The following is a 25260-nucleotide window of genomic DNA, read 5'->3' on the forward strand; positions in this document are numbered from 1 at the left end:
CAACAATGTTGTATGTTGAATAACATGAAATTGTTAAAAATTATTAAAAATGTTAAAAATGTTGAATATTTTGTATTTAGTTTAGTGTTGCAGCTGACAATATCATGTACTGTTACTTTAAAAAGTTTGAATGGTTAAAATTCAATTTGGCACTGTTGAAGTTTCAAAAGGCGGACAGTTTGAAATGAAGGTGTTCTGAAGAAGCCCATAAGTTATGGGTGAAAGCGCTTAACCATTTTAATAAGTTCGCAGTAACTTACACTGACTGTCCGTTTACTGTTTTAATGTTTTATAGTATTACGCTTCAAGCGTTAGTTTGTACAACCTTGGACATGAATTTGTAGAGGTTTATTTAGAACTATACGAGTATTTATGTCAATAAACAAGCTATTTTAAACTTGGAGTTGGCGTGCTGTTCAGAACGCAATTGGAGCGTTATTTGGCAAAAAGCAGTTTGGATTAACTATGGAATTTTGGCAGCTATTACAGTGGACATTACAATTTTACTGCAAGTATTTGTTTGGCTTTATTAGGAAATTGTGACAGTAACAACAGTGGTGTTGGAGCACTTATTGGTACTCCGTGGCTATACCATTTTCAAGTTTTTTCTTGTTTGACTATTACCAAGTTATTTTAATATTTTCTGTGAATTAAACACTGGTGTTTGTTGTAAATAGATATTTAGTATTTTCATGTTCTTTTATTATTTATTACTAAATATATTTCAAATTTTCATTGTGGCTGGTCCTTTAGAGAATATTTTAACCTTTGAGAGTACTTGTATTTATTTGGTTACACTGCAGCCACTCCTGAAAGCCTTGCTGTTTGGTCAACATTACCATTTGTATTAATACTAATTTCACTCGGTATAAATGGGTACCCCTACAAGAGCTTTAGAGTAGCTGGCTTTAGAGTGTCTGGTGGTGGTGTAACTACATTATAGTTTGGGCGGAAGGGGGCAAGCCTTACCAGGTGTGTGTGTGTGTGTGTGTGTGTGTGTGTGTGTGTGTGTGTGTGTGTGAAATGAAATCTGAAAGAGTATGTCTGTCAGTTGCTTGGAGCAGGGGCACAAAGCACTGGTTTCACAGAGAGAGTGGTGGAGAACTTGGCTTGGACACTCAGCTGAGGTCTCAACTCTATAGCTGTGCCATTGGGGAGTCTTACTGGGGACCTGGAGGGAGACAGATAGAGAAACCCAGGGTCTGGACTGACTGTGTTCCGTGTTTGCTCTTAAGGGAAATTGTGCTCGATGCAGAGAGCTGCATCTGGAAATACTGAATGTATCCATTTTTGTTCCAAGTGAACGTCCCTCTCCAGTGTCAGTGGTGAGGATTCAGGCTCCTTGATTACTGGCCCAGAGTGAGGACATCACATCCAGTTCACCTACCAGAGAATAAAACCAGAGAACTAAAAAAGCAGCAACAAAGTAAGAGGCTTGAATAAAGTTATTCCATTGCCTTACTCAAGCTATAAATTAAATCAAACAAATCAAATGCTATCTATAAATCAGATCAAATCAATCAAACACATTATTTGCAAAGTCTTCTTACCTAACTCACTTTTCAATGAGCTATTCTATAAGAAACCATAATATGAAATGGAAACCAATAGTTACAAATCCATACACTAAACTAAACCAGAAAAAATATAGTTTTATAATGTACCTCACTTAGTTGAATCACTGTAAATGACCTATCATTGTATGCCCAAGATATATTTTGTATACTTTTTGCTCCCATACTTGATGACTATCGAGCCTCCCAATGTTTGAGAGGGGCCATCATTCAGATAGCCACAGGGGATGCTTGTGCCCTTGCTGGCATCCTGTATTTTTCTTTAAATCTCCAGTGCCTCCTAGTGGGTGGGGGATTCACAACCTGCATCACAATGTGAGTCACTATACCTCCTGCTATACTTGCATGCTTTCATGCACCTGCTCAGGAAAACTACCATACTGAAAATGCACACTTCAGGACTACCCTAAGCATTGCCACCCCTCTTCCAAGGAACTGTTGTATAGGAAGGGTATATTCTACCCTTCAAAGATAGGCATGGCTATGCTACCCATGCCATTACCAGCACATACTTGTGTCACCCATTGAACATGAGTCTCCTGAGTCATAGTCAGGGTTTTATCCCTTTATGCGGTGGAACTGGCTTGCCTTAAATCTGTTTTTAGTTACTTCATGCCTACTATATGTCAGGGATCTGATTCATTTTTGTTATCAATGAGTCTTTCACATGATTAGCCATGATTAGCACATGACAAAAGCCATAATTTCTACTTTTGCAAGACAATCAAGTTCCAGGCAGACAAACTGTGGCTGCGATGTTTAGATATCTAATTCCATAAATGTAAAAATATAAGGCTATAATACGACTGTCCAAGATACTCCCACCCCTCTGTCGATCCTCAGTGGAGTGCCAAGCAAAAAGTTCTGGACTATTGCTCTCTGGCACTGGGGTCAGGAGTTGTCTATCCCTGTATTATACTCCCATATTTATGACTAGCTAAATAACAAACCATAGATCCATGTAGCCATTAGTCCATTTTCTGATGATCTGCTTTAACTTTTACAGGGATGTGGGGACATTGGAACCTCTTGTGGCAACCAGTGGGTGTAAGATGCTGAAACCCATTCTGGACAGGGCACCAGTTCATCTTAGAACACACACACACACACACACACACACACACACACACACACACACACACACACACACACACACACACACACACACACACACATATATATATGTATAATAAATATATAACAAACACATACAAACACACTAATTTCACACTAATGGGGTCAGTTTGAAGAAAGCAATTCATCTACTGCATGTCTTTGGATGGTGGGAGGAGCCTGAAGCACTCAGAGAAAATGCAGTTGGATGTAGTGAGGACATGCAGATTCCACAAAGAAAGCACCTGGCGAAGAACAGAGCAAGAGAGTCTCTTGGTCTGAGGTGGCAGTGCTACTGACCATGCTACTACAGTGCTCTTCCAGCAAATCATTAATTCATTAATTTATCCAAACCAACAATACCACAGTACATAGCTAGAACAGCAGCATGTGGTCATGGAAACAGATATGTCATTGGTTTGATGTCATGTATTGTGGCAGAAGTACCTCACTGTATTGCCTTGTCTTAAGTGGTTTATCCATGACACCCTCTGTCATACCTAATGGGCAGAAATTACTGGAAAAGGAGGCCCCTGCAGATAGAGAGAAAGACAGAGACAGAGAGAGCTGATAGACAGAGAGGGAGAGAGAGTCAGAGACAGAGACAGAGAGCTGATAGAAATAGAGACAGAGACAAAGAGAGCTGATAGAGACAGAGAGACAGAGAGAGATGATATATATATATATATATATATATATAGAGAGAGAGAGAGAGAGAAACAGAGACAGCTGATAGAGAGAGAGAGAGAGAGAGAGAGACAGAGACAGAGACAAAGACAGCTGATAGAGAGTGAGACAGAGACAGAGAGAGTTGATAGAGATAGAGACAGAGACAGCTGATATATATATATATATATATATATATATATATATATATATATATATATATATATATATACACATACAGAGAGAGAGAGAGAGAGAGAAACAGAGACAGCTGATAGAGAGAGACAGACAGACAGAGAGACAGAGACAGAGAGAGACAGAGAGAGCTGATAGAGAGAGAGAGAGACAGAGACAGAGAGCTGATAGAGAGAGCTGAGAGAGACAGACAGACAGAGACAGAGAGAGCTGATAGAGAGAGAGACAGAGACAGAGACAGCTGATAGAGAGAGATAGAGAGACAGAGACAGAGACAGAGAGTGGAATATAGGCAATGATTCTCTTTAGATTTGTCTGTTTAATATTAGTATTAGTATTAGTATTGATATTAGTATTAGTATTACACTGCAGCCATTCGAGAAGGAATTAAGCATGGTAATAACCAAGAATTAGGTGTGTGTGCTTCACAGGAACTCACAACAACTGCAGCAGTGAAACCGAAGGGACCTGTGAATGGACTTGTGAATAGTTTTTCCATGCCAAACAACAACATTTTGGCTTATGTTTGCAAAGACACAGTTAATCCCTTCTCTACCTGTTGTGAAGTTGAAACACAGAGCACAGTAAGTACTGACACCAACACATCCCTTACAAGTGAATATAGCAATTGCAAAACCAATATATATAAACTTGAACATTTGTCAACAAAATATGTGTCTTTGCAACTGGAGGTTTTATACCTTGAGGAATGCATTACTCAAAGTTGTGTTCCACAGGGATTAAGGGTATACAAGTTTCCAAATGGGGTACAGTATGGTGATTCATTATTTTTAGAACTGGTAAAATATTTAATGACATTGCAAGAGCTGTGATGAAAATGTTATGTAACAGTTATAGAAATACTTTAAAGGAAATTAAACATCAAATTTCTACCTTGGATCAGACCATTAAGACCAGTAGTGGTTTTTCTTCTTTTATTGCATTGTATACTGGAATTGGTGCCAAGGTGGACAGACTTAAAGCCAGTATAATTTCTAGAAAGCAAGGTAAATTGAGAAGGGATATTGCATCATATTCTGCAGGACTGGCTTATCCTATACATAAAGTGAATATATCTGATAATAATACACCAATTGAGAAAGGTGACAAAGGTAACAATTCAGGTGCAAGAGTTGATGTTAATATTATAAGCACTGCCAAACAGACTGCAGTTAGCACCAATCCAGGTCTTGTAGATGTAGACAAATTGCCACCTTTGCCTGTAACACCTACTGGGCCTTTCTTAGTGAATCCAACTGGAGTGATACAGACACTGAAGTGGCAGGCAAGTGCGAACAAGAAAAGGAAAGGGAAAGGCAAGAACCGGAAAAACATTAGAGCATGGGTTTGACATTTTAAACCTAACTGATGAATTTTTGTCACCTGAACTAATTTTGGTTCTTACAAAAGGTTTTAATTTTATCCCTAGCAATTCAGTTAATATTCCAAGACTTATTGTAGACTTCAAGTTGTATGTTAGGAAACTCAACTTGAGTTTTGTGATGGCACAGGTACCCTGTATTGTGAGACAGGGAGAATTGTTGAGAAAGAAAAGTACTTTTAACCTACCTTTAAACAGAACTCTTCAAGTTTTTACCAGTCTTTGTGAAAGTGGTTTTAGGAACCAGCTCCAAAGGCGACAAGTGAGAGACAATTTGACTATACCAGAAAGAGAGGCTTTACAAGATTTTATTGGAAGGAAAGATTTGAGACTAATGAGGGTGAATAAAGGAGGTATGCTTGCTTGTGATTATGACTAACGCAGATTATCAGCAAGCCATCATGGAATTCTTGAGTGAAGAGAGAAATTATGTTGAAGTGTCCAACATTGTGATTAAAGAGAGCTATCATAACATAGATTTGGCACTCTTAGATTTATTCACTCAAGGAAATTTAGATCAGAACACTTACAATTTTTTACAAGTTGATCATCCAAAAATGGCTTCTCTTTTTGGGATTTCTAAGGTTCACCAAGATTGGGTTAAACTTCCTTTCAGACCAAAAGTCTCTGCACCTTTTTCCAAGACTGAATCCATTTCCATCTGGTTGGATCAACAGTTGAATCCCATTGTCCAAAAATCTAGTCTATTTGCGTGATTCTTGGCACTTGCTGGAATTGCTTAGGGAGTGGGTGCAGGTCAATGGGGAGTTCTATTTTGCCTCTCTAGATGTCACATCTTTGTATACAATCATCAAACAGGAAAATGGCATTGATTTTTTGAGGGAATATTTAGTCAACAACTCCAATTTTGATGGTGACAAAGTCAATACCATATGTGAGTTAAATGGAGCTGGTGTTAGACAACAATTTTTTCCACTCTGGCAAGAAATGTTTCAAGCAAAAGACAGGTGTGGCACTGGGGGCCAGGGTGGTCCTGGCTTTTGCCAGCATTATGTCCCACTTGGGAACAAAAATTCTTGGAAAAACACAAAACTATCTGGTAAGATTTTGTTTTATAGAAGATTCATTGAAAATTTGATTTTTTTTTGTGGAAAGGAAGCAGAGAAGAATTTTAGAGTTTTGTAAACTATTTGAACAATACCACTTATTTTCTGAGATTTACTGTAGGAGGGTTTGGAGAATGTCTGAATTAGTTAGACATTTTGTTGTCAATTGATGTCTAGACTGGTCATTTTGTCAGTAAAATTTTTAGAAAAAAAAGTTTTACAAATCAATATTTGCATCGTGACAGTCTCCATCCACACCAAATGAAGAGGATCATGGTCAAAGGTCAATTCATTCGGTTGAGTAGATAATGGAGTATTTGCTGAAGAAATGACTTTACTCAAAAAGTTAATCATAGAAAAAAGGTTACAGTGAAGACTGGTTAGTGTGAATAGAACTTGAAGTACAGAAATTAAGATTTGGTGTTGCACATCCAATATTGTGTTATGGTGATTTTCACACCAAATGGACAATCACAGTTTCTGAATGCAAGTGGAACAGATTGCGAATATTTTTTGTCTTTCCCATTGCGCATATGTCAAGAAATGTGGGCAGTTAAACAGTGCATACAAGAAAATTGGAAAGTTATCTTGAGGGCAACAATGATTTAGCAAAAGAAATAGGTGACAGACCTATGTTTTCTGTCAAGAAACCTGTCAACATTAAAACATTATGTGAGAGGAATGAGAAGTTGGAAGTAAAGAAAAGATCATTATTACCCCCAGGGACTTTGCAGTGTAGACAGTGTAAGCAACGCCGTCACATTTGTAACACTTCTTTTATCCATTTCAAACATTTGGACGTGACTATAGGGGCTAGAAAGAGATATGACTGTTCATCCAACCATGTGGTGTATGCAGCTATTTGTGAATCATGCTGTTTTTACACAGGCAAAACTATTAGGCATTTTAAAAGAAGACACTTGTTAGCCATCAAGAAGAAGGATTTTTGTAATGCTTTGGAAAAGCACACTGTTACATATAAAGATTTCAAGAAATTTTCTTTTTTTGATTTAGATTCTGTTTCTGTCGAGGACGTCAGTGGTGACATTAAGGCACTACTAGAGTGTAAAGAGACACTCTGGAAGATCAGGCTGAATGCTGATAAACTGCCTGGTTTAATCAATCAATATCAAGTGTTTTACTAAGTTAAAGGATTTGAAGATGAGTTTTTTTATGGTATTTTAATCATAAATCAATTGCTAACAAGTAATACTTCTCAACCAAACTTAACTGCATACACTTTAGAGCATGAATGACTAGTAACCAATAGTATTATGATTTTGCGGCAATGCCCACTTTTAGACTGTTTGCATTAGTTGTCTTTATCACATGATTATTTGAATGTCTTTTTAAGGGGTGTGCATGTGTTTTACAAATGTTTCTGATAAAGTTCTTGTTGAAACATTAAAGAGAACAAAAGCGCTTGGAAAAAGTGTTCGCGAGTTCTTTTTAGCCATAGTTTTGCCTTGTTTTTTTTAGTTTTCCAGTCTTTTAATATTTTTTGTTGGTACAGTAGTATTAGTATTTCACTATTGGTATGACTATTAATACTGCTATAACTTAAGATTCAGAATCAGAAGGGGCAGTTAAATGCAAAGTGTTTTCTGTGGACTGCAATTGCATATTGTCTGGTGTACAATGGCTAATAAGCAGGCGTGAAACACTGCGCTGCACAAAAACAAGGGATCTGTGATGAGGATTCAAAACTCAGTGTGACAGTCAGGTCGGCCAGCCATTTCATTACAAAATGCTTTGTATATATGCATTCCTATTTCCAGTTCTACAAACTAAGGTAATGATAGTAAATGCCTCAAATCAGGGACATTTTTTTGATTGTTAGTACTATTATCTTGAGAAGTTGACTTTGAATTAACATGCATTTTCTGAAGTAGAAAAAGTCAATAACTTTAATGACTGTCATTATTTATTAAGTGTAATCAACTAATTTTTCTCCCTAAATCTCTAGTTTTAGAAGGAATTAGGAGGGACACAGCAAAATTTTGAGCCAAAATTGTGGACATCCCAAAAATCAGGGACAGTTGACAGGTATGAGGAAAAGCAGTCCCAAACCACCAGCAAGCCAAAAAGTAGATACATACCACTGGCAACAGTTCCAGAATTTATTCAAAAAATAGTTGACAGGTATGTCAGGGGCTACTCAACTTTGGGAGGGTTATATAGAGAAATGTCAAGTCAGACATACAGGGCCCTAAAAGGTCCTTCAGTTACTTGTAAAATTATTCTAGAGTCCCCTGTCTTTGTATGTCACAAATTCCCTCCCATTTCAAAAGACCCACGGTGAATCTGTGGAAGTGTCACCTTCATTAGTGTGAGCTACACAATGGGACACTAGGTGTCATCACCTGATAAGGATTTTCTTCCTCAGAGAAAAAAAGAGTTGTTCTTGAGGCTGCAGGAGTGTTCTTCTTTTAATAATTTTAAAACATATCTTCCCATCCACCCACTATATCCATCCCACTACATTCTATTGTCATTGCCTCATTTCCTGTGGCTTACACCTGAAATAAAGAAAACATCCTGCCAAGCAGTCTGCAAATACAGTCTAGAAATAAAAAAGGAAACCAATAATAGAAATAATAAAAACTACTTTTAGACCACCCCTTGCCAAACTCATAACTCAATGTGCATGAAACTTGTAGTACCCCAGCTTCTATTGTCAGCTCGGTGGTATTTTGGCACTAGCAGGTGTCCAGTTTACAGACCTTAAACCCATGAAAAAATATAAACACCCTTTCTGCTCTCCTCAGTCCTCCTGTTGTTGACCCACTGTCCTGCTACCCTTTCAGTCTGCACTGGTGATTGGAAACCTGTAAGATCTTTTGATTTCCCCAATGAGATTGTTCATAGGTTGGTACTAAGCTATTGGCCCTAGGGCCTATGTATCTTTTCTCCATGGAAATAACCTGCAATTAATTTGAATAGTGCCCTGTTTGCAGTGTTATTTTGGTGTGCATTTCAACAAATGACTCATTACATGTTGGACATTTCTTGGTATTTTGTGTCCATGTTTTCACAACACCACATGCATATCCATAATTCATAAACTGTGACTATTGCTGTACAGTTTTCAATCAAAAGAGGTAACCTTGTGTGACTACAGAAAACTCACCCTTTGGCACAGGACTTCTCAATGACACTACTACATACCTCTCAACTGCCCAGGTTTTCACGTTGTTCAGACTTTTGCCTTATATTTTTGGTCTGTTCCTCATAACATTTGAGACTTTCTGGCAGATCAGTGAGGAATGAAGTCAGTAAATAACAACATACTTTTGAGTTTCAGATTTTATATCCTTCATTAAATGTATGCTAATGCAAATCCTATTATTTTAGCAACTTTCTACATTTATAGCAGTAATATTTAAATTCTGTCCCTATTTTTGGGAACTTATCGCCCCATAATTGTAGGCTTTGTCCAAATGTCTTGTGTTAAGAGGTTGAGAGGTATATTCTGCTAGTGTTCATGAGACGAACTCCAAGATTAGGGCTCTGAAAATGAGGCACATATTGCTTGATCAGCTGGCACTGTTATGACTCTTTGTTTTTAATTCAATGAATGCTTTCCAGTTTTCAGCATTTTTGCTTCAGGTTTTCAACATCCTGTCTTTGAGCCTACACCTACTGAATTATTATGTTGCTGTCAATCTGCAGTTCTAATCAGAATTCTGACTAACTGCTCATGAAATAAAGACACTGGAATCAAATATACAATACTCATGCTGGTATTCAGTAAGCAAGTCCCTCAGGGGATCATCCTGGATATTTTTGCCTCAGACTATTCCCACTGTAGAAGGCTGTGAGCCTTTGTTTATTTAACTAATATCTGCTTGTAACTTAGCTGGCTTCAATAGTTTTTTGCCTAGGCTTTTAACTTATTACAAACTGGGCCCATTTGTTTACCATAAAGTGTCATTTTAAATTTCTCTTCTGAGGTTTAATTTAGTTTACTGAACATGAAACCACCTTTCCAGACAGATGGTCACAATTGATGTTATTTAATGAACAGGACCCTTTGACAAGGATTTTGAAAATACTCCCAACAACGACTATAAACATTTGCCACTCTTGTTTCATCTAATGACTAGATGCTGCCAAGCTTTCAAGTTGTTACTATTTTGCAACCAGGTTTTCAGTGTGCCATATAGTAGGACCCATCTTATGAGCCATGTGACTTTTGTACTGTACTATTGTCAGAAATGGTGATTTTTGCATGCTCATCATGACTGTACCATTTAGGATGTAAATGCACAATGTGAAACTACCACATGACAATAGAAACTAAAATGATTTCCTTCCACTGCTTCATACTACCTTCTCATTTCACAGTTGCTGTAGCTTCTCTCTTTGCTTGAATCATTGCTCATTCCAGTTTTATTGATCTGTGTAAGAGAACTGTCCAGGCTCAAACTCTATTCCTTTTTATGGACTCTAAGATAGTAATGTGTCTTCAGAAGAGCAAAATAGTTTGTTTATCGAAGTGGTCTCTTCCTCCAAGTTACAGTGACATTGGAATGCGAATGTAAAAGTAATAGGTATATGGGAGGCAAAGCTTTCTAGATGAGGAGATTCATGTCACTAGATCAATGGTGCTTTCAGGAGTTCTAAGTTATTGATGCCAACTCAATGAAAGCCATGTCTGGCATCCCCCCACAGCATATCCCACACCCACAGACACACACACACACATACACACACACACACACACACACACACACACACACACACACACACACACACACACACACACACACTTATTTATTTATTTATTTTACATTTGTTGACCAGGCTAGTCCAGCTGGATACGTATCCATTTTCAGCAGAGGCCCGGGGAGAAAAGCTCCTCGAAAGTACAGTACAATATTATACATAAAACAAAACAAAAACAATAAAAACAATTCAAAGTTTAACAGGTGAAAATACAGTACAAAATTAAGGTATTTGATACATGAAAAATCATATAGATGTAAGTAGATTAGAATATAAGGAAATATGTTCAGTTAACAACACATTTGATTGTAGAATCTTATGTTAAGTATCTTTTGTTAACATAATAGGCAGACTGAAATCCATATTTGGAATATAGAAAGAGAGTCTAAACAATTAAAAGGCCTGTGATAATTCTGGTTTTCATTAGGCAGTTAGTGTATACAGTAATTAAGACAGATAACTTAGTGAAAAAAAAGACGTGAGGTTAGTCTGGGTTCAGACATGTGCACAACCAATGTGATTTGAGGTAAGTTTTAAGCCTGATTTTAAATTGTGTTAGTGAAGATAGGGAGGCCAGTTCACTGGGGAGAGAGTTCCAGGTTTTACCCACGGTATTAGTGAACAGAGAGTTCCCTGCCTTATTGTAGGTTTTGCCTATTTGTACTAGAAGTTTATTAGATGAGCGTAGGGTCTTAAGGTTGCTGTAGGGGGTGATAAGGTTGATAAGAATTGGTGTGTTGCTAGGCTGATACAGGATTTTATAGACAAATATTAATTGTTTAAGTAGAAGTAGATTTGGTAACTCTAGCCAACCTAGTTTTTCATAATTAATACAGTGATGGGTTCTGAATGTAGAGCCTGTCGCAAATCTAGCAATATTGTTGTAGGAGACATTCAGTTGGTTCATGTTGTTCTTTGAGAGGTTAGTATATATAGGAGAGGCATAGAGGAGGGTAGAGATTAAGTGGGTCTGGGCAATAGTAGATCTTGCTAGTGGGGTAAGAAAGGATTTGATTCTATAGAGGGAACCTAGTTTTTTTGTTGACTGTTTTTATGGTATTGTTAATGTGACTATCAAAGTTAAGGTTATTGTCAATTAGAACCCCTAGGAGTTTTGTGGTAGAGTCTGGAGATATGATGGTTCCATTGTTTGATGTAACAGTAAAGTGTAGAGGTGTGGCCCTGTGGGTGGGAGTAAAAAGTAGGAGTTTGTTTTTTTTTTGGGGTTCAGGATGAGGCACTGATGTTGTAGCCATTCCTCAACTATGTTGAACACTTTTTGGGTGAGAGATTGAAGGACTTTGGAGTTGGGGCTGAGCATATTAATGTGGAGTCATCGGCATATTGTATTATGGAAGCTTGAGGAGTAACAGTATGCAGGTCATTGATGAAAATAGAAAATAGAAGGGGTCCAAGTATAGACCCCTGGGGGACACCTAGTGCAATGGGGAGATGGGGAGATAAGTTGTTCTCCCACATAACTGCTTGTTGCCTATTGCTTAAGTAGGATTGAAACATATGTGTGTGTACAGACATACTCCACAGTTAAAAAACAACAGTGGGATAAAGAGCAAACTTAATTACTCCTAAAATTTGATTTCAGTGAGTTTGTTTCATACAATCGTCACTCACTGAAAGAGTACTTTATAAGCTGAAAAGATTCCTGTAGATGTAGTCTTGCCCCCTTGTAAATGGCTGCTAGGATTTTTGATGTTTCAGTTATAAAAAATGAAGTTCAGCTGTGAGTATATGCATTTAAATGTTTTGTGTACATGAATTGTATTTGTGCAGTTTCTGCAAAGCAGTTTACAGCATTTAGTTTTGATTAGATATATCAGGCTACCCTAAAATGATTATTTTTAGACTTGACCAACACACCTATTTTTCTATACTTTTTTTCAGATGCACTACTATGCTTCAACTTTGGTAAATGCCTCTTTTATGGTAATCATCAGCTCACAGTAGTGTTTACTACATGAAGACTACAAGTCCAACTGTGCTATTTTAAATGGGCAATTGTTGAACAAAGAGATATTTCTACACATATGTCTCTTGCACTATTTCTAAACTTGCCTTATTTTGAAAGCATGTAAATGAACTCAATTGTAACAGTACATTTTCTCATTTAAAACTGATTGCTGCTTGGAGGTAAATTGCAGCAATCAAAATGATCTAGTCTGTGCTTGAATGAATTAAAATAAAAGCACTTAATTTCTTTAATTATGAAACATTAGTGGGTGATGAGGCTTTGGATGTTATTTAGCTGTTGACAGATGAATATTGTGGTGTCGTTTTTGTTTGCACAGACCCTTTATAAATGCTGCTGTATCAGTAAATGTTTAAGATGTTGGAGCAGAGTGCAGCAGTTTGCTTTAAAGTTTAACCATGCCCCTGCCTGCTTTATGATCATGCTGTCATCACTGCATGGGGTGTAGCATCTTCAGTTTGCTTTTACAATTCACTGAATGCTAAACTGTTTTTTCTCTGATAATGAAACTATACTACATTATCTGTTTTTTGCTTTTCTGCCAGCATCTCTATAGCACCATGCAGACTGCATGTCAGTTAAAGACCAGTAATATAAAGGCATACTCCAAACAAGGTGATATCATTATTGGAGCCATATTTCCAGTACATTATGTGCAAACCTCAGCTGAGTTCTCCTACACTGAACTTCCAAAAACAGTGCCTTGTGAAATGTAAGGAATCTGATTTTGTTTTGTATTTGTAGCAGAGATTGTTATTGAAATTATTCTCATTTAATTGATCTTATTTTATGCTCATAACATGTGAGCTAACTTCATATATTCTAAAAATAACAAGAGTCAGAACTTCTCAATGCTACAACCAAATGCTAGTGCAATACTACAGCACAGGTTAAACTTATTTAATGTAACAAATGACAATTTTCACTTAACAAAAGAAAAAAAAAATCAATGCAAACAGTTAAGCTATTATTCCAGACTACCATATACTAACATGCTTCATAGGTTGGAGAAATTCTGTAAAAATCATTAGATTTAAATAGTCTCATGTTGTTATATCTTGGTGAGCCTGAAATCTAAGAAAATGTTTTGTCATCATCCTGAAAGTCCCAGCTGAAACAAGGTAGAATATGTGGTTCATAGGTTCTTAGGTTATACCTATAGGGCCTATACAAGCCTAGCCATAACAATTCCCTGGCTATTTCTTCCCACAATATTTACTTCCCTGGACCCCTGTCTAGCAGAGTGACATGACATTTCAGCATAAAGAATCTGCTGTACCTGTATAGTAACTAAAGCCATTTTATGTTATTTTTTTTTCTGTCCCACTGTTGACCTGTTGGTCTGTGTATTTGTTTTATAAATATATCTATTTATATACCATTATATTAAATGTCGTATGCATGTGTATACAATTAGCTTAAATGTAATATAATATAATATAATATAACATGACTTACATACTTTGCTGATTATAATTTAACCAACTAATATAGGCTGAGCTTCTTGTAAGGTAAACATCAGTAGCTAATGAGTTATGGTTAAGATTGTTTTACAAGTCACAGCTCCTTCACAACACCTTCTGACTGGTTAATCTATCAATCCCATCCCATAGCCAGTCCTGCTTCATTTCTGCTTACATTGTGTGTATGAAATACATGCTAGCATTAAGTAGTATTGTGTTAATTGCTGTTCAGCTGACACATTTGGCCTTACCTCATCGCCAAGGGTTAATAGAGTTAGCTGTATAACAATAATAGCCATGTCTGTGGTTTGTATCACTAACATAATTTGAGTGTATGTTAAGAGGCCTAGAGGCAAATGGTTGATGAATTTATTTAATTGCAATGTTTTGAAGTTTGAGTAGTACGGCTCTAGAAATGAACTGCTGAGCTGTGCAGCAAGCATTAGAATTACAAGGACATCAGATAATGTTGTGCTGCTAAAAGATGTTGCAGTGAAGGAATGATTGCAGTGCTACTAGCTTTGTTTCAGAATGTCATGTATTCATATGTTTCTTATTTTGTAACTGATTGGACCGACTGATCCAAAGCAGACCATTTGTAGCCATGATGCAAGGTAAACAAATGCAAGAGAAAAAAAAGGTAATACATAAATTATTCTCCCAGTGTCCACAGCACCTGAGTCATGTATAATACTTAGGAAATGTATTCCCTCACTACATATAGCACCTTTGTGGAATACATCAAATTAAGAAGCTATACGTCACATCTAGAACAATCGTCATTAGTTAAGAGAATATTAACCAACCAGTATGCTTAGGGGGTTTGCTATAATTGTTAAGGTGGTTTCTACAGCAACACAAGCTTTGATTCTCACCCTTGAAAAGAAAATTAACTAAGCTTAAAATGGCCCACAAGAGTAGCTAGCCTAGTACTTACCTATGAACTGTGCTTGCAATTTTATATAACAGTGTTTCTAAAATCTATGTAACTACTGGTGTGAGGGCTGGAACTAGCTGTTAATGTTCTAAATTTATGCTTATTGTACCTTTGACGAAAGGAGGTACTGCCATCACAGCTAACTAGATTTTTGTAAATAATTATATGTCATTTGTGAATATCAAACTGATTTATACAAGATGCTTCTGTTACAAATGTATTAGAATTGTATGTCATGTGTATATCAAACTGATTTACACAGATGTTTGTGTTGAAAAAGTATTTGTAAAGTGCTTGTGTTTGAAATGTATCAACAGTATGCCCTACTGGAGAGAACAGAAATGTACATACCTATTGTAATTACGAACACACCCAAACCAAAGCAAATGTCCAGGAAGACAACAGGATAAAAAGTTGTTCAAAACTCTGATTTTTATTAAACCAAGAAAGAAAACATAAGCGCTTTCACGGCAGTAAAACCCGCTTCATCAGACGTACTTTCAAAATGCATTATTCCTTACTAAATACCTAAAACAATTAAGAAATAGCCTATAGCAAAGTTAAAACAATTAGTCAAGCAATTAACCAAGTAAAATAGTTGTTCAATTAATGTGAATTTAAAAACTAAGATCAAACAACTTATGCTAAACGCTACATATAGAATGCTCAGTAGAAATACAATTATAGCAACATCACAATGGAAAATAATATAAAAACAGAGCCATTAGTTGGTAGAACACAGTAATAACAATATAGATGAATGAACAATTAATTCATTTAACCCTTCTATTTTTTAATATGGGTTTAAAGGGAACCGCATCATTAAGCCCAAGCCCTCTGTGTGCACCTAATCTTAAAATCCATTTACTTTCTAATGTTTCTGTAATATTAACTATATCACCCATTCTAATATTAACTTCTTGCAACTGTAATACTTGAAACCTAAACTGATGTTTCTCTCCTAGGTGTAGTGTATGTTTTGCTAGAGCACTGTAGACATGTCCTTTCGCTGTGCAGTATATGTGATCCCTAATACGTTCACAAAGTGAGCGATTAGTTTTACCTACATAGAATGAATAACATTCCATGCAGGTTGCTACATATACTAAATTTCTTGATGTACAAGTACTAGAGTTTCTTAGCTCCCATAAATAACCAGTATCAGGGTGTCTAAAGAATCGCGATTCATCAATAAATGAACATTGTGCACATTTACCACACTTTCTTGTACCTAACCGCATCATATCTCTACCTTCTGTCACAGTGGTAGGGTAACACAACTGATGTTTTAAACATTTTTTATTTCTGTAAACATAATTGGGTTGGTTACCTACTATGCTTGCTGTGAGGTCATCTATAAGTAAAATATGCCAATTTCGAGCTATGATGTCTTCTATTTTATTCACATTCATAGCATAAGGTAAAATAATAGGTAGTTTGGTTAGTGCTGTCATAGAACTTTTATTCTGAGGGTTTCTAGGTCTATGAGATAAATAAGGTTTCACTTGGCCTCCTCTCTGTGAATTCACTTGTTTATAGATTTTATTAATCTCCAGTTCATCATAACCTCTTCCCATAAAATTCATCTTTAGTTTAGTTAGCTCCTTGTCATACATTTCTTGGTTACAACACAATCCCAATGTACGCATTGCTTGACCTTTTACAATATTACCAAAGATTCTAGGATTATGCAGGCTGTCCCTGTGTAAGAAAGATGGTTTATAACAAGGTTTCTTGTATACTGTAGTACTACATATCCCTTGTTTAATAAAAACAGTGACATCCAAGTAATCTATGTTATCTCGAGAATGTTTCATAGTGAATTTAAGAAAATCACTACTGTCATTAATCCTGTCATGGAATCGTGAAAGAGACGCCTCATCATCTTGCCAAAGAATAAAGAGGTTGTCCACAAATCTCTTATAGTACAGTATTTGTGGCGTTGATAGCAGATGTTCTAATTCCCAAGCTACCATTACTAAATTGGCATAAGTATTAGCGCAGCTGGTACCCATTGCTACGCCAGTTGTTTGTTTGTAACAGGTATCTTGGAACAAGAAAATATTGTTCTCAAGAACTATTTCTAACTGCATGCACAATAAATCTGCTTTATTTTTATCAACTAGTTTCTGTTCTATCATTAATGTTCTAACCATGTCCACTCCTTTATCATTTGGAATGGACATAAACAAAGCAACCGCATCAAAAGTAACCAATATGATGTTGTTAAAGTTATCTAGTCTAGTAGTAGTGTCATAAAGGCTAGTCAAAAACTGTTCAGTGTCTTTTAAAACATAATTGTAGTTGGATAAACTCTACATCTAAGTAAACTGAGATGGGTTCAGTTAGCCAGTTAGATCCAGCAACTATGGGTCTAAATGGTGGGAGTAAAGCATCTTTATGGATTTTTGGTAACCCTTGTAACCTGGGTATCAATGGAAATTCAACAATACAATAGCTAAGAATAGAATAGAATAGAATAGAATAGATTAAATATGAAATGGTCAGCACTTTAAGAGACAACAAGCATTAGCTTCTTTAAGGATGAAACAAGCTGAGTATAACATGGACTGATGTAAAGACGTTATTTGTGTCAGCTCTGAAACAGCCCAGAGAAAGTGGCCTACAGCAAGAGTCAGACTATGCATCTGAAAAGTCACAAATACACAAGACCCCCAAAACAACTCAAATGTCCCAGAAAAAGCCACATAAAATATCAGAAAGTCCCTGACAAACCAGAATCTTCATTTTGTAATAGCTTAAGACTCCTCTGCAGGACACCCATGGGATATATGGAAATAACCCTTAAGGACATACAACTGTTCCAGCTACATAGCTTCTGAATGTCCACTGACTGTTTACTTTTTATAAGCCTTTATTGATGCATTCAGGCCAATAAAGCCCCCACTACTAAAGATCTGACATGTTTCACCCTTTTTATGGGCTCATCAGTACAGCATAGAGAGATAGTTTCTACTTGTGATTCTGGTTTGTCAGGGTCTTTTCAATATTCAAGACTCCATAAAAGAAAGATCCTAACTGATTAGATGAGGTTTTTGTGCATGCAATCAGTTTAGTAAGACATGAAATAGATGTTATGTTGTAGTAGCTGAAAAATTCCATCACCAAGTAAGACTACAGTGTTTCATGAGGATGAACACCAATGTGTCCATGAATTAATTGCAAGATGATCTCCAATGAGCCATCAATAGTGGTAGCTGATTACATTATTACCAAAATACAGAAGGATAAAGTTTTCATTTTGTATTATTTTATTTTCATTGAGTATAACTTTGATTTGATGTCTGTGGAGCATACAACAGCACAACTAGCATACTGTAATGCATGTGTTTAAACTGGGCTGTTTTGCTTAGGAGGATATCTGCAGCTTTTGCTGCCAAGATTATGTACATTTGCTGGTCATGTCATTACTTCTTAATCTGGGACCAAGTGCGGGCCACACAAAAGAAGATTGATAGATAATGAAGGTGAAAACATTTTCTATAAAAAAAGGAAACTGTTTTGGCTGCGTGATTATTTATTGGAAGACAGCAGTCAGAGCAGCTGATATGCCTAGACACATGAATGTGGTCGTCAATAAATGCATGCAGTGCAAAGGCCACCATGCTCACTTGTACAACATTACTATGTATTTGTAACCCAGAAAAAAATGAAGGGAGGAAAATGCTTTGCAAATCACCACACTGGAATATATCCTCCTTACTAATCATCAAATACTAAACCCAGCTTAGAAATAATTACCCTGTTCCCATAAAGCAAGTACTCACATAACAAACTACCATACTGCCTAAAGAAGAAAAACATTAAACTCACAAATCATCATATTGCCCAAAGAAGGAAAACATTCACTTCACAAATCATCACACTGCCTGTTGGCTCTTACATAGATGATTCCACTAACTACCCTGCCTTGATGTCATCTACAGCAACAAATAATTAGAAAATTGAAGACAAGGAATATAACAGCAATACCTTCACTAGAAGGTGAATAATTCAAATGGAAGGGTGACACATGATAAGGCCAAAGTGAGAGACAGGTTGAAAAACAAAACAATTAACTTGCAGAATTTACTAAATATAACTACGTCTGAATGACATGAGCAGTACTGTCCTGGCCATACCTGAAAATGAATGGGTTTATTTTATCCTATTGCTGCCCACATATCTGCATATTATGATGAAGGATTCTGTAGATTTCAGTGAAGGGAGTTATACCCCCTCTGCATCCACCGATATGCCAATAAGTAGGCATCACCAATATGCCAATAAGTAGGCAATGCTCCTTACCCCTGATTTCTAAATATGCTATGTTACTTCTGGAGCCACACTAACTCAGAAAGGAAGTTGGTGTGATCTTGGCAGCAGTATATTTAGATTTCAAGTGTGGAGACAAAGCCCCAATATTGGTGGTCCAGGGAGGACAACTTTCTGCAAGAACATTTTTATTTTTATTAATTTACATGCTAGTTATATTTGATGCTGTGAAGAACTCCTGATGTCCACCATGGCAATAGTGCTAAATAATAAAATCAAAACTTTAATAAAAAAGAAGAAAATATATCTTAAAATAAGCAGTCCTCTGTCTTCCGATTTAGTACTGTTGCCGTGGTGGACATCAGGAGTTCTTCACAGTGCTTGCCTTTTCTTTTCCTCGTTGGTGTCCTTTGCAGTGTAGGAAAGTTTTTTACTTACTAGTTATATTTGATGGTAGTTCAACATCTTGTCCAAAGGATGGCATACTATAGAGTGTAGCACCCCCTTATGCTGCACTATAGTGTCAGCAATTGACCTACCTTGTGTGAGAACAGAACCCATAGCCTTCTGCACCAAAGGTAAATATGCTGTCTGTTACACCACTGCCACATTATCCTGTAGATCTTTTTTTTTGCAGCTAGGCTGTAACCACTTGCTCCCTTGCATCCTCCAGTATGGCAGCTCACATCTCACTCTCCTAGTAAAATGAGCATACTTGCCAAATTTGTACTAGCTTGGAGAAAAATTTAAATAGAGTTACCTCTTTTCAAAGAGGTGGTGAGACTCAGAAGTAGTATATTTAAAGATAAGGAATATGTGGTCCATGCCCCTTCATTAAGAGTGTAGGATGGTGCCGTTACTGTAAAACTGATTTTTATATTTGTATTAATTTGTATAAATGTTAAATGAGGTGGCATAGGGATATTTGGGTTGCAAACATGTGCAGTGATAATGTTGACATCTGCAAGTCATAGCAGATCCAAATTGTCAGTATCTGTGCAGTGTTTGTGTGATCTTTTTCAATCATGCCACCAGGTTTTAAAATAAATTTTTATATAATATTTTAAAACAATACCACACGCCTTGTAGAACCATTTATCACTGCAATATAACTGGAATGAAATTTTTTTTTTATCTAGTATGCTGCTCAATATAGGTGGAATGATGGAAAAATAAGTGTTTTTCCTGAGTAAAGACTTAATAACATGGACTAAATGACTTTAGAGTGATACCTGAACTTTGAGTTTTCTATTTGCTCTAGCAGAAGAAATAGATAGGAAAGAAAATAATGCCAGTTTGTCAGTCCTTTGTAAAGGTGGGTTAACAATGTTTATGTACACATGTAATGTATAAGGAATTCCAAAACACAATGTACATAACCCCACTACTACAGTCACTGACTGAACAGGCAATGCTGTTGCACCTCTTAGTACTGTGATAAGTAATAGACACACATGCTGGAGTCCTGGAAACAGATTAAACCTGCTACAAACTAGCATTCATAATGAAAGTGAGAGTAGAAGAAAGGAAATATTGTATAAGTAAGAAATACATGTTAACAGAGAACTCATCTCCTAGTGTAACAGGAAGTAATTAACATAACGTGACATGTGGGTGAGAAGTATGGTCAGTGCTGATGTGGGTATTAAACCGAAGCCATATGGGAGAGTTTACTATTGTCTTCTGCATACTGCTTGCTCCAAACAGGAATACATATATATATATATATATATATATATATATATATATATATATATATATATATATGGTTCTACCTGACATAACCGACACTGCAAAACACCGACAACACAAACATCGACACCACATAATCGACAAACCATAAACACGAAACCTCACATGCCCGACAATCAAATAACCGACGGTCCACAAACACGAAACCTCATACGCTGCACACACCACAATAACAACAATCAACTAACAAAACACATCCCCTGTCCAAAAACCACACACACAACACAAGCACACCAAAATCCTCACAAACCCACACTAAACCTCACATACACAACTATCGACAACCCTAACCCAAACCCTTACCCTAAGGTCCGTCACTATCGCACACTCAGCTAACCAGCGCCCTAACCCTAACTCACTTAACCCACCCCTAACCCAAAAAATACTACTACCGCACATTTACCTAACACGGGCCCTAACCCTAACTCACTTAACCCGCCCCTAACCCAGAAAATACTACTACCGCACACTTACCTAACACACACACAACACAAGCACACCAAAATCCTCACAAACCCACACTAAACCTCACATACACAACTATCTACAACCCTAACCCAAACCCTTACCCTAAGGTCCGTCACTATCGCACACTCAGCTAACCCGCGCCCTAACCCTAACTCACTTAACCCCCTAACCCAAAAATACTACTACCGCACACTTACCTAACACGGGCCCTAACCCTAACTCACTTAACCCGCCCCTAACCCAAAAAATACTACTACCGCACACTTACCTAACACACACACAACACAAGCACACCAAAATCCTCACAAACCCACACTAAACCTCACATACACAACTATCTACAACCCTAACCCAAACCCTTACCCTAAGGTCCGTCACTATCGTACACTCAGCTAACCCGCGCCCTAAGCCTAACTCACTTATCCCACCCCTAACCCAAAAAATACTACTACCGCACACTTACCTAACACGGGCCCTAACCCTAACTCACTTAACCCGCCCCTAACCCAAACACTATCACTACCGCACACTTACCTAACCCGCACACTGACCCTAAATAACTAAACTCACCCCTATCCCCACAGACCGTCAATATCCACACTTACCTTACTCGCACCCTAACGTCCGTCACCACCGCATACTTACACAGCCTTTTTCCAAGTCAGTATCCTCGGTGTCGGTGTTTTGATCTGTAGCGTCGGTTTTCTGGATTTTTGATCTTCTGGCGCTCGCAAATTCGTTGTCGGTGAAATCAGCTGTCGGCTATCTCAGGTAGAACCATATATATATATATATATATATATATATATATATATATATATATATATATATATATATGTGTGTGTGTGTGTGTGTGTGTGTGTGTGTTTGTGTGCATGTCTATTTATAAATTCTTCTTTGTTGTCTTAGATTTGACATTGGTTGTTATATAATGATTCAAGGCATGTACTTTGCAGTTGAGGAGATAAACAGAAAAGGTGACCTTATACCAAACATGACCCTCGGATTTAAACTGTATGACTCCTGTGAGGCTGTAGCCCGAGCACTGGACAGCACACTACAGTTACTCTCTGGACAGCAGGAATCAGTTCCAAACTACCAGTGTAAAAGGCATCCTATGGTTTCAGCCATTTTGGGAGATTCCAGATCCCAGATCTCAATGCTTATGGCTAGAATCCTGGGAATCTACAAATATCCACAGGTAAGAAATTCTGACATGAAGATTTAGGTTGATGCAGAACAGTGATATATATTCTTGTGCATGTGATTTCAATTTGCTGCATGTCTGTGTGGGGAGTATGTCATCTCATCAAAGGTAGTTTCAGCGAATGCAAAGAACTTGAAGGCAGTTCACCAAAACCAGTTTTGTCGGCAGTGGAGACTGCCTTTTTCTCCACTGTTGCATGACTTCGGAGTTGGTGTTTATAATTCTGGAGGGTGTGGGAGAGTGTCCCCCCACATGGGGGGGGGTGCAGGGGGGACTTGCCCTTTACAAAAAAAAAAACTCTTTTAATGTTTGCTGAAGGTGGTTTCGGCAAACTGCTTTTGAGGGTTTTTTTTTGTGTTTGCTGAAATTGCCTTTAATGAATCAGCATGAACTCATTTCTGTAAATGTGGGGTGGGAATAAAAGAGACGTTTTAAGGATCGGTGGTATAATAATTCATAATCTTGCTTTTAATTATAGTGAGAACTAAACCATAATTAGTCATCGCTGGTTGCATGGTAAAGAATGAAGGAAACTTAAATGAAACCCAGTTGACCCAAGTTGGATTACCTGCAGGAGACAGCTAGGGATGTAAGTTAATAAAAATGTGATGCCTGGCCACTTCTCTCTGAGGAAAGGTTGAGTGGCATCTTCTGGAGCCTGTCTCCTACTAATACATCCTTGGCGGCACCTGGAAACTTACTGTCAGCTGCCCAGTCAAAGGGAGGTAAAGTTTCCTGTAAAAGGGGGGGGGGGCTACATCACTTGTGGAAGTGAGAGGTATTTACACATTACACCAGTGCATGTCTATCCATGGAGCACTTATGGCTGACTGGGGATGTATTAGACTGAATAGCCAAGTGCATGTCTATCCATGGAGCACTTACAGCAGGCAGGGGATGTATTAGACTGAGTAGCTCAGTGCATGTCTATCCATAGAGCACTTACAGCAAACTGGGGATGTATTAGACTGAGTAGCCCAGTGCATGTCTATCCACGTACCACTTATAGCAGACGGGGGATGTATTAGACTGAGTAGCCCAGTGCATGTCTATCCATGGAGCACTTACAGCAGATGGGGGATGTATTAGACTGAGTAGCCCAGTGCACGTCTATCCATGGAGCACTTACAGCAGACTGGGGATATATTATACTGAGTAGCCCAGTGCATGTCTATCCATGGAGCACTTACAGCAGACTGGGGCTATATTAGACTGAATAGCGCAGTGCATGTCTATCCATGGAGCACTTACAGCAGACTGGGGATGTATTAGACTGAATAGCGCAGTGCACGTCTATCCATGGAGCACTTACAGCAAACTGGGGATGTATTAGACTGAATAGTGCAGTGCACGTCTATCCATGGAGCACTTACAGCAGACTGAGGATGTATTAGACTGAATAGCAAAAAGATCTCCTAATTGCTGCCTGTATAATGGTCATGCTGCAGGATTTCATAGGTGTCTATCAAACAGTTAGGAATGATGGGACAGAGCTGCAGTGACCAGACAGATATTCTGCAGGTGCAGAGAGGCAAAAAAACAGAACTGGCCCACTGCTAAAGTATTTTGTGGAGAGTTTTTGAAATGAACATACCCAGTTTTCAGGAAAACGCATCACCATTTCTCATCTAAACTACATGGTGAGTAACAAAAGCCCTCATTTTTTATGTCTAACATCACTCTTACTAGGAATGTCTGTCTGATGTTGGAAAGACAGAATTACAATATAGATGATGACTGGATTCATGACCTAGATTACATTACACTATATTTGTTTATGACAGAAGGAGACAGTAAATAAATCAATTCTTCCCATTTATGCATTCAGCAATCTAGACTCCCTCCTCCTTTCCTCCCCTTCAAATCTTCTCAGTTTGTCCCATGCTGTTTTGATTTTCTCCATGGATTTACTCTCAAGTAGTGGTAGTCTATTCTTCTGTTTCACAACTCTCTCCTTGAAGAATTGATTTCGAACACCCAATGAGTAGCTGGCCTCTGCAATCTGCTGTCCATGCTCCATCCTATCCATCTGTCTTTCACATTCAAGATTTCAAGATTTCTGTTTACATACCATGTATAATTTTTCCTTTACCTGCTTTTCATGGGTATATATATATATATATATATATATATATATATATATATATATATAGCCTACTCTCAGCATGGCTTTAGGCCAAACCACAGCACCACCTCAGCCCTCCTATCCTTCTCTAGTTCCATTAACCTCAACTGAAACAATAACAAACTTACCTCAGCTCTCTTCCTAGATCTCTCTAAGGCCTTTGATATGTTCAACCACCAACTACTTATCCATACCCTGAAGAAACTGTCACTAAATAACTGTGCAATTAAATGGTTCCAATCTTATCTGTCTGACAGACAACAAGCAGTATTATGGCAGAATACACTATCCACTTGTCTACCCATCACACTAGGAGTCCCCT

General features: G+C 37.6%; 1 protein-coding gene across 1 annotated transcript in view; it reads left to right on the forward strand.

The window, feature by feature from the left end:
- The first annotated feature begins 4386 nt into the window (after positions 1-4386).
- The window catches only part of LOC122801316 (extracellular calcium-sensing receptor-like), a 243731-nt gene continuing 222857 nt past the window's right edge, over positions 4387-25260 (forward strand). The window contains exons 1-3 of the mRNA XM_044070860.1: positions 4387-4833; positions 13257-13423; positions 22516-22807. Of these exons, the coding sequence (XP_043926795.1) occupies positions 4387-4833; positions 13257-13423; positions 22516-22807 (906 nt within the window). The remainder of the gene's footprint in view (positions 4834-13256; positions 13424-22515; positions 22808-25260) is intronic.

This window comes from Protopterus annectens, chromosome 4.part1 (assembly GCF_019279795.1).
Source record: "Protopterus annectens isolate FY-2018-M chromosome 4.part1, PAN1.0, whole genome shotgun sequence".
NCBI classification, from domain to species: domain Eukaryota; kingdom Metazoa; phylum Chordata; order Ceratodontiformes; family Protopteridae; genus Protopterus; species Protopterus annectens.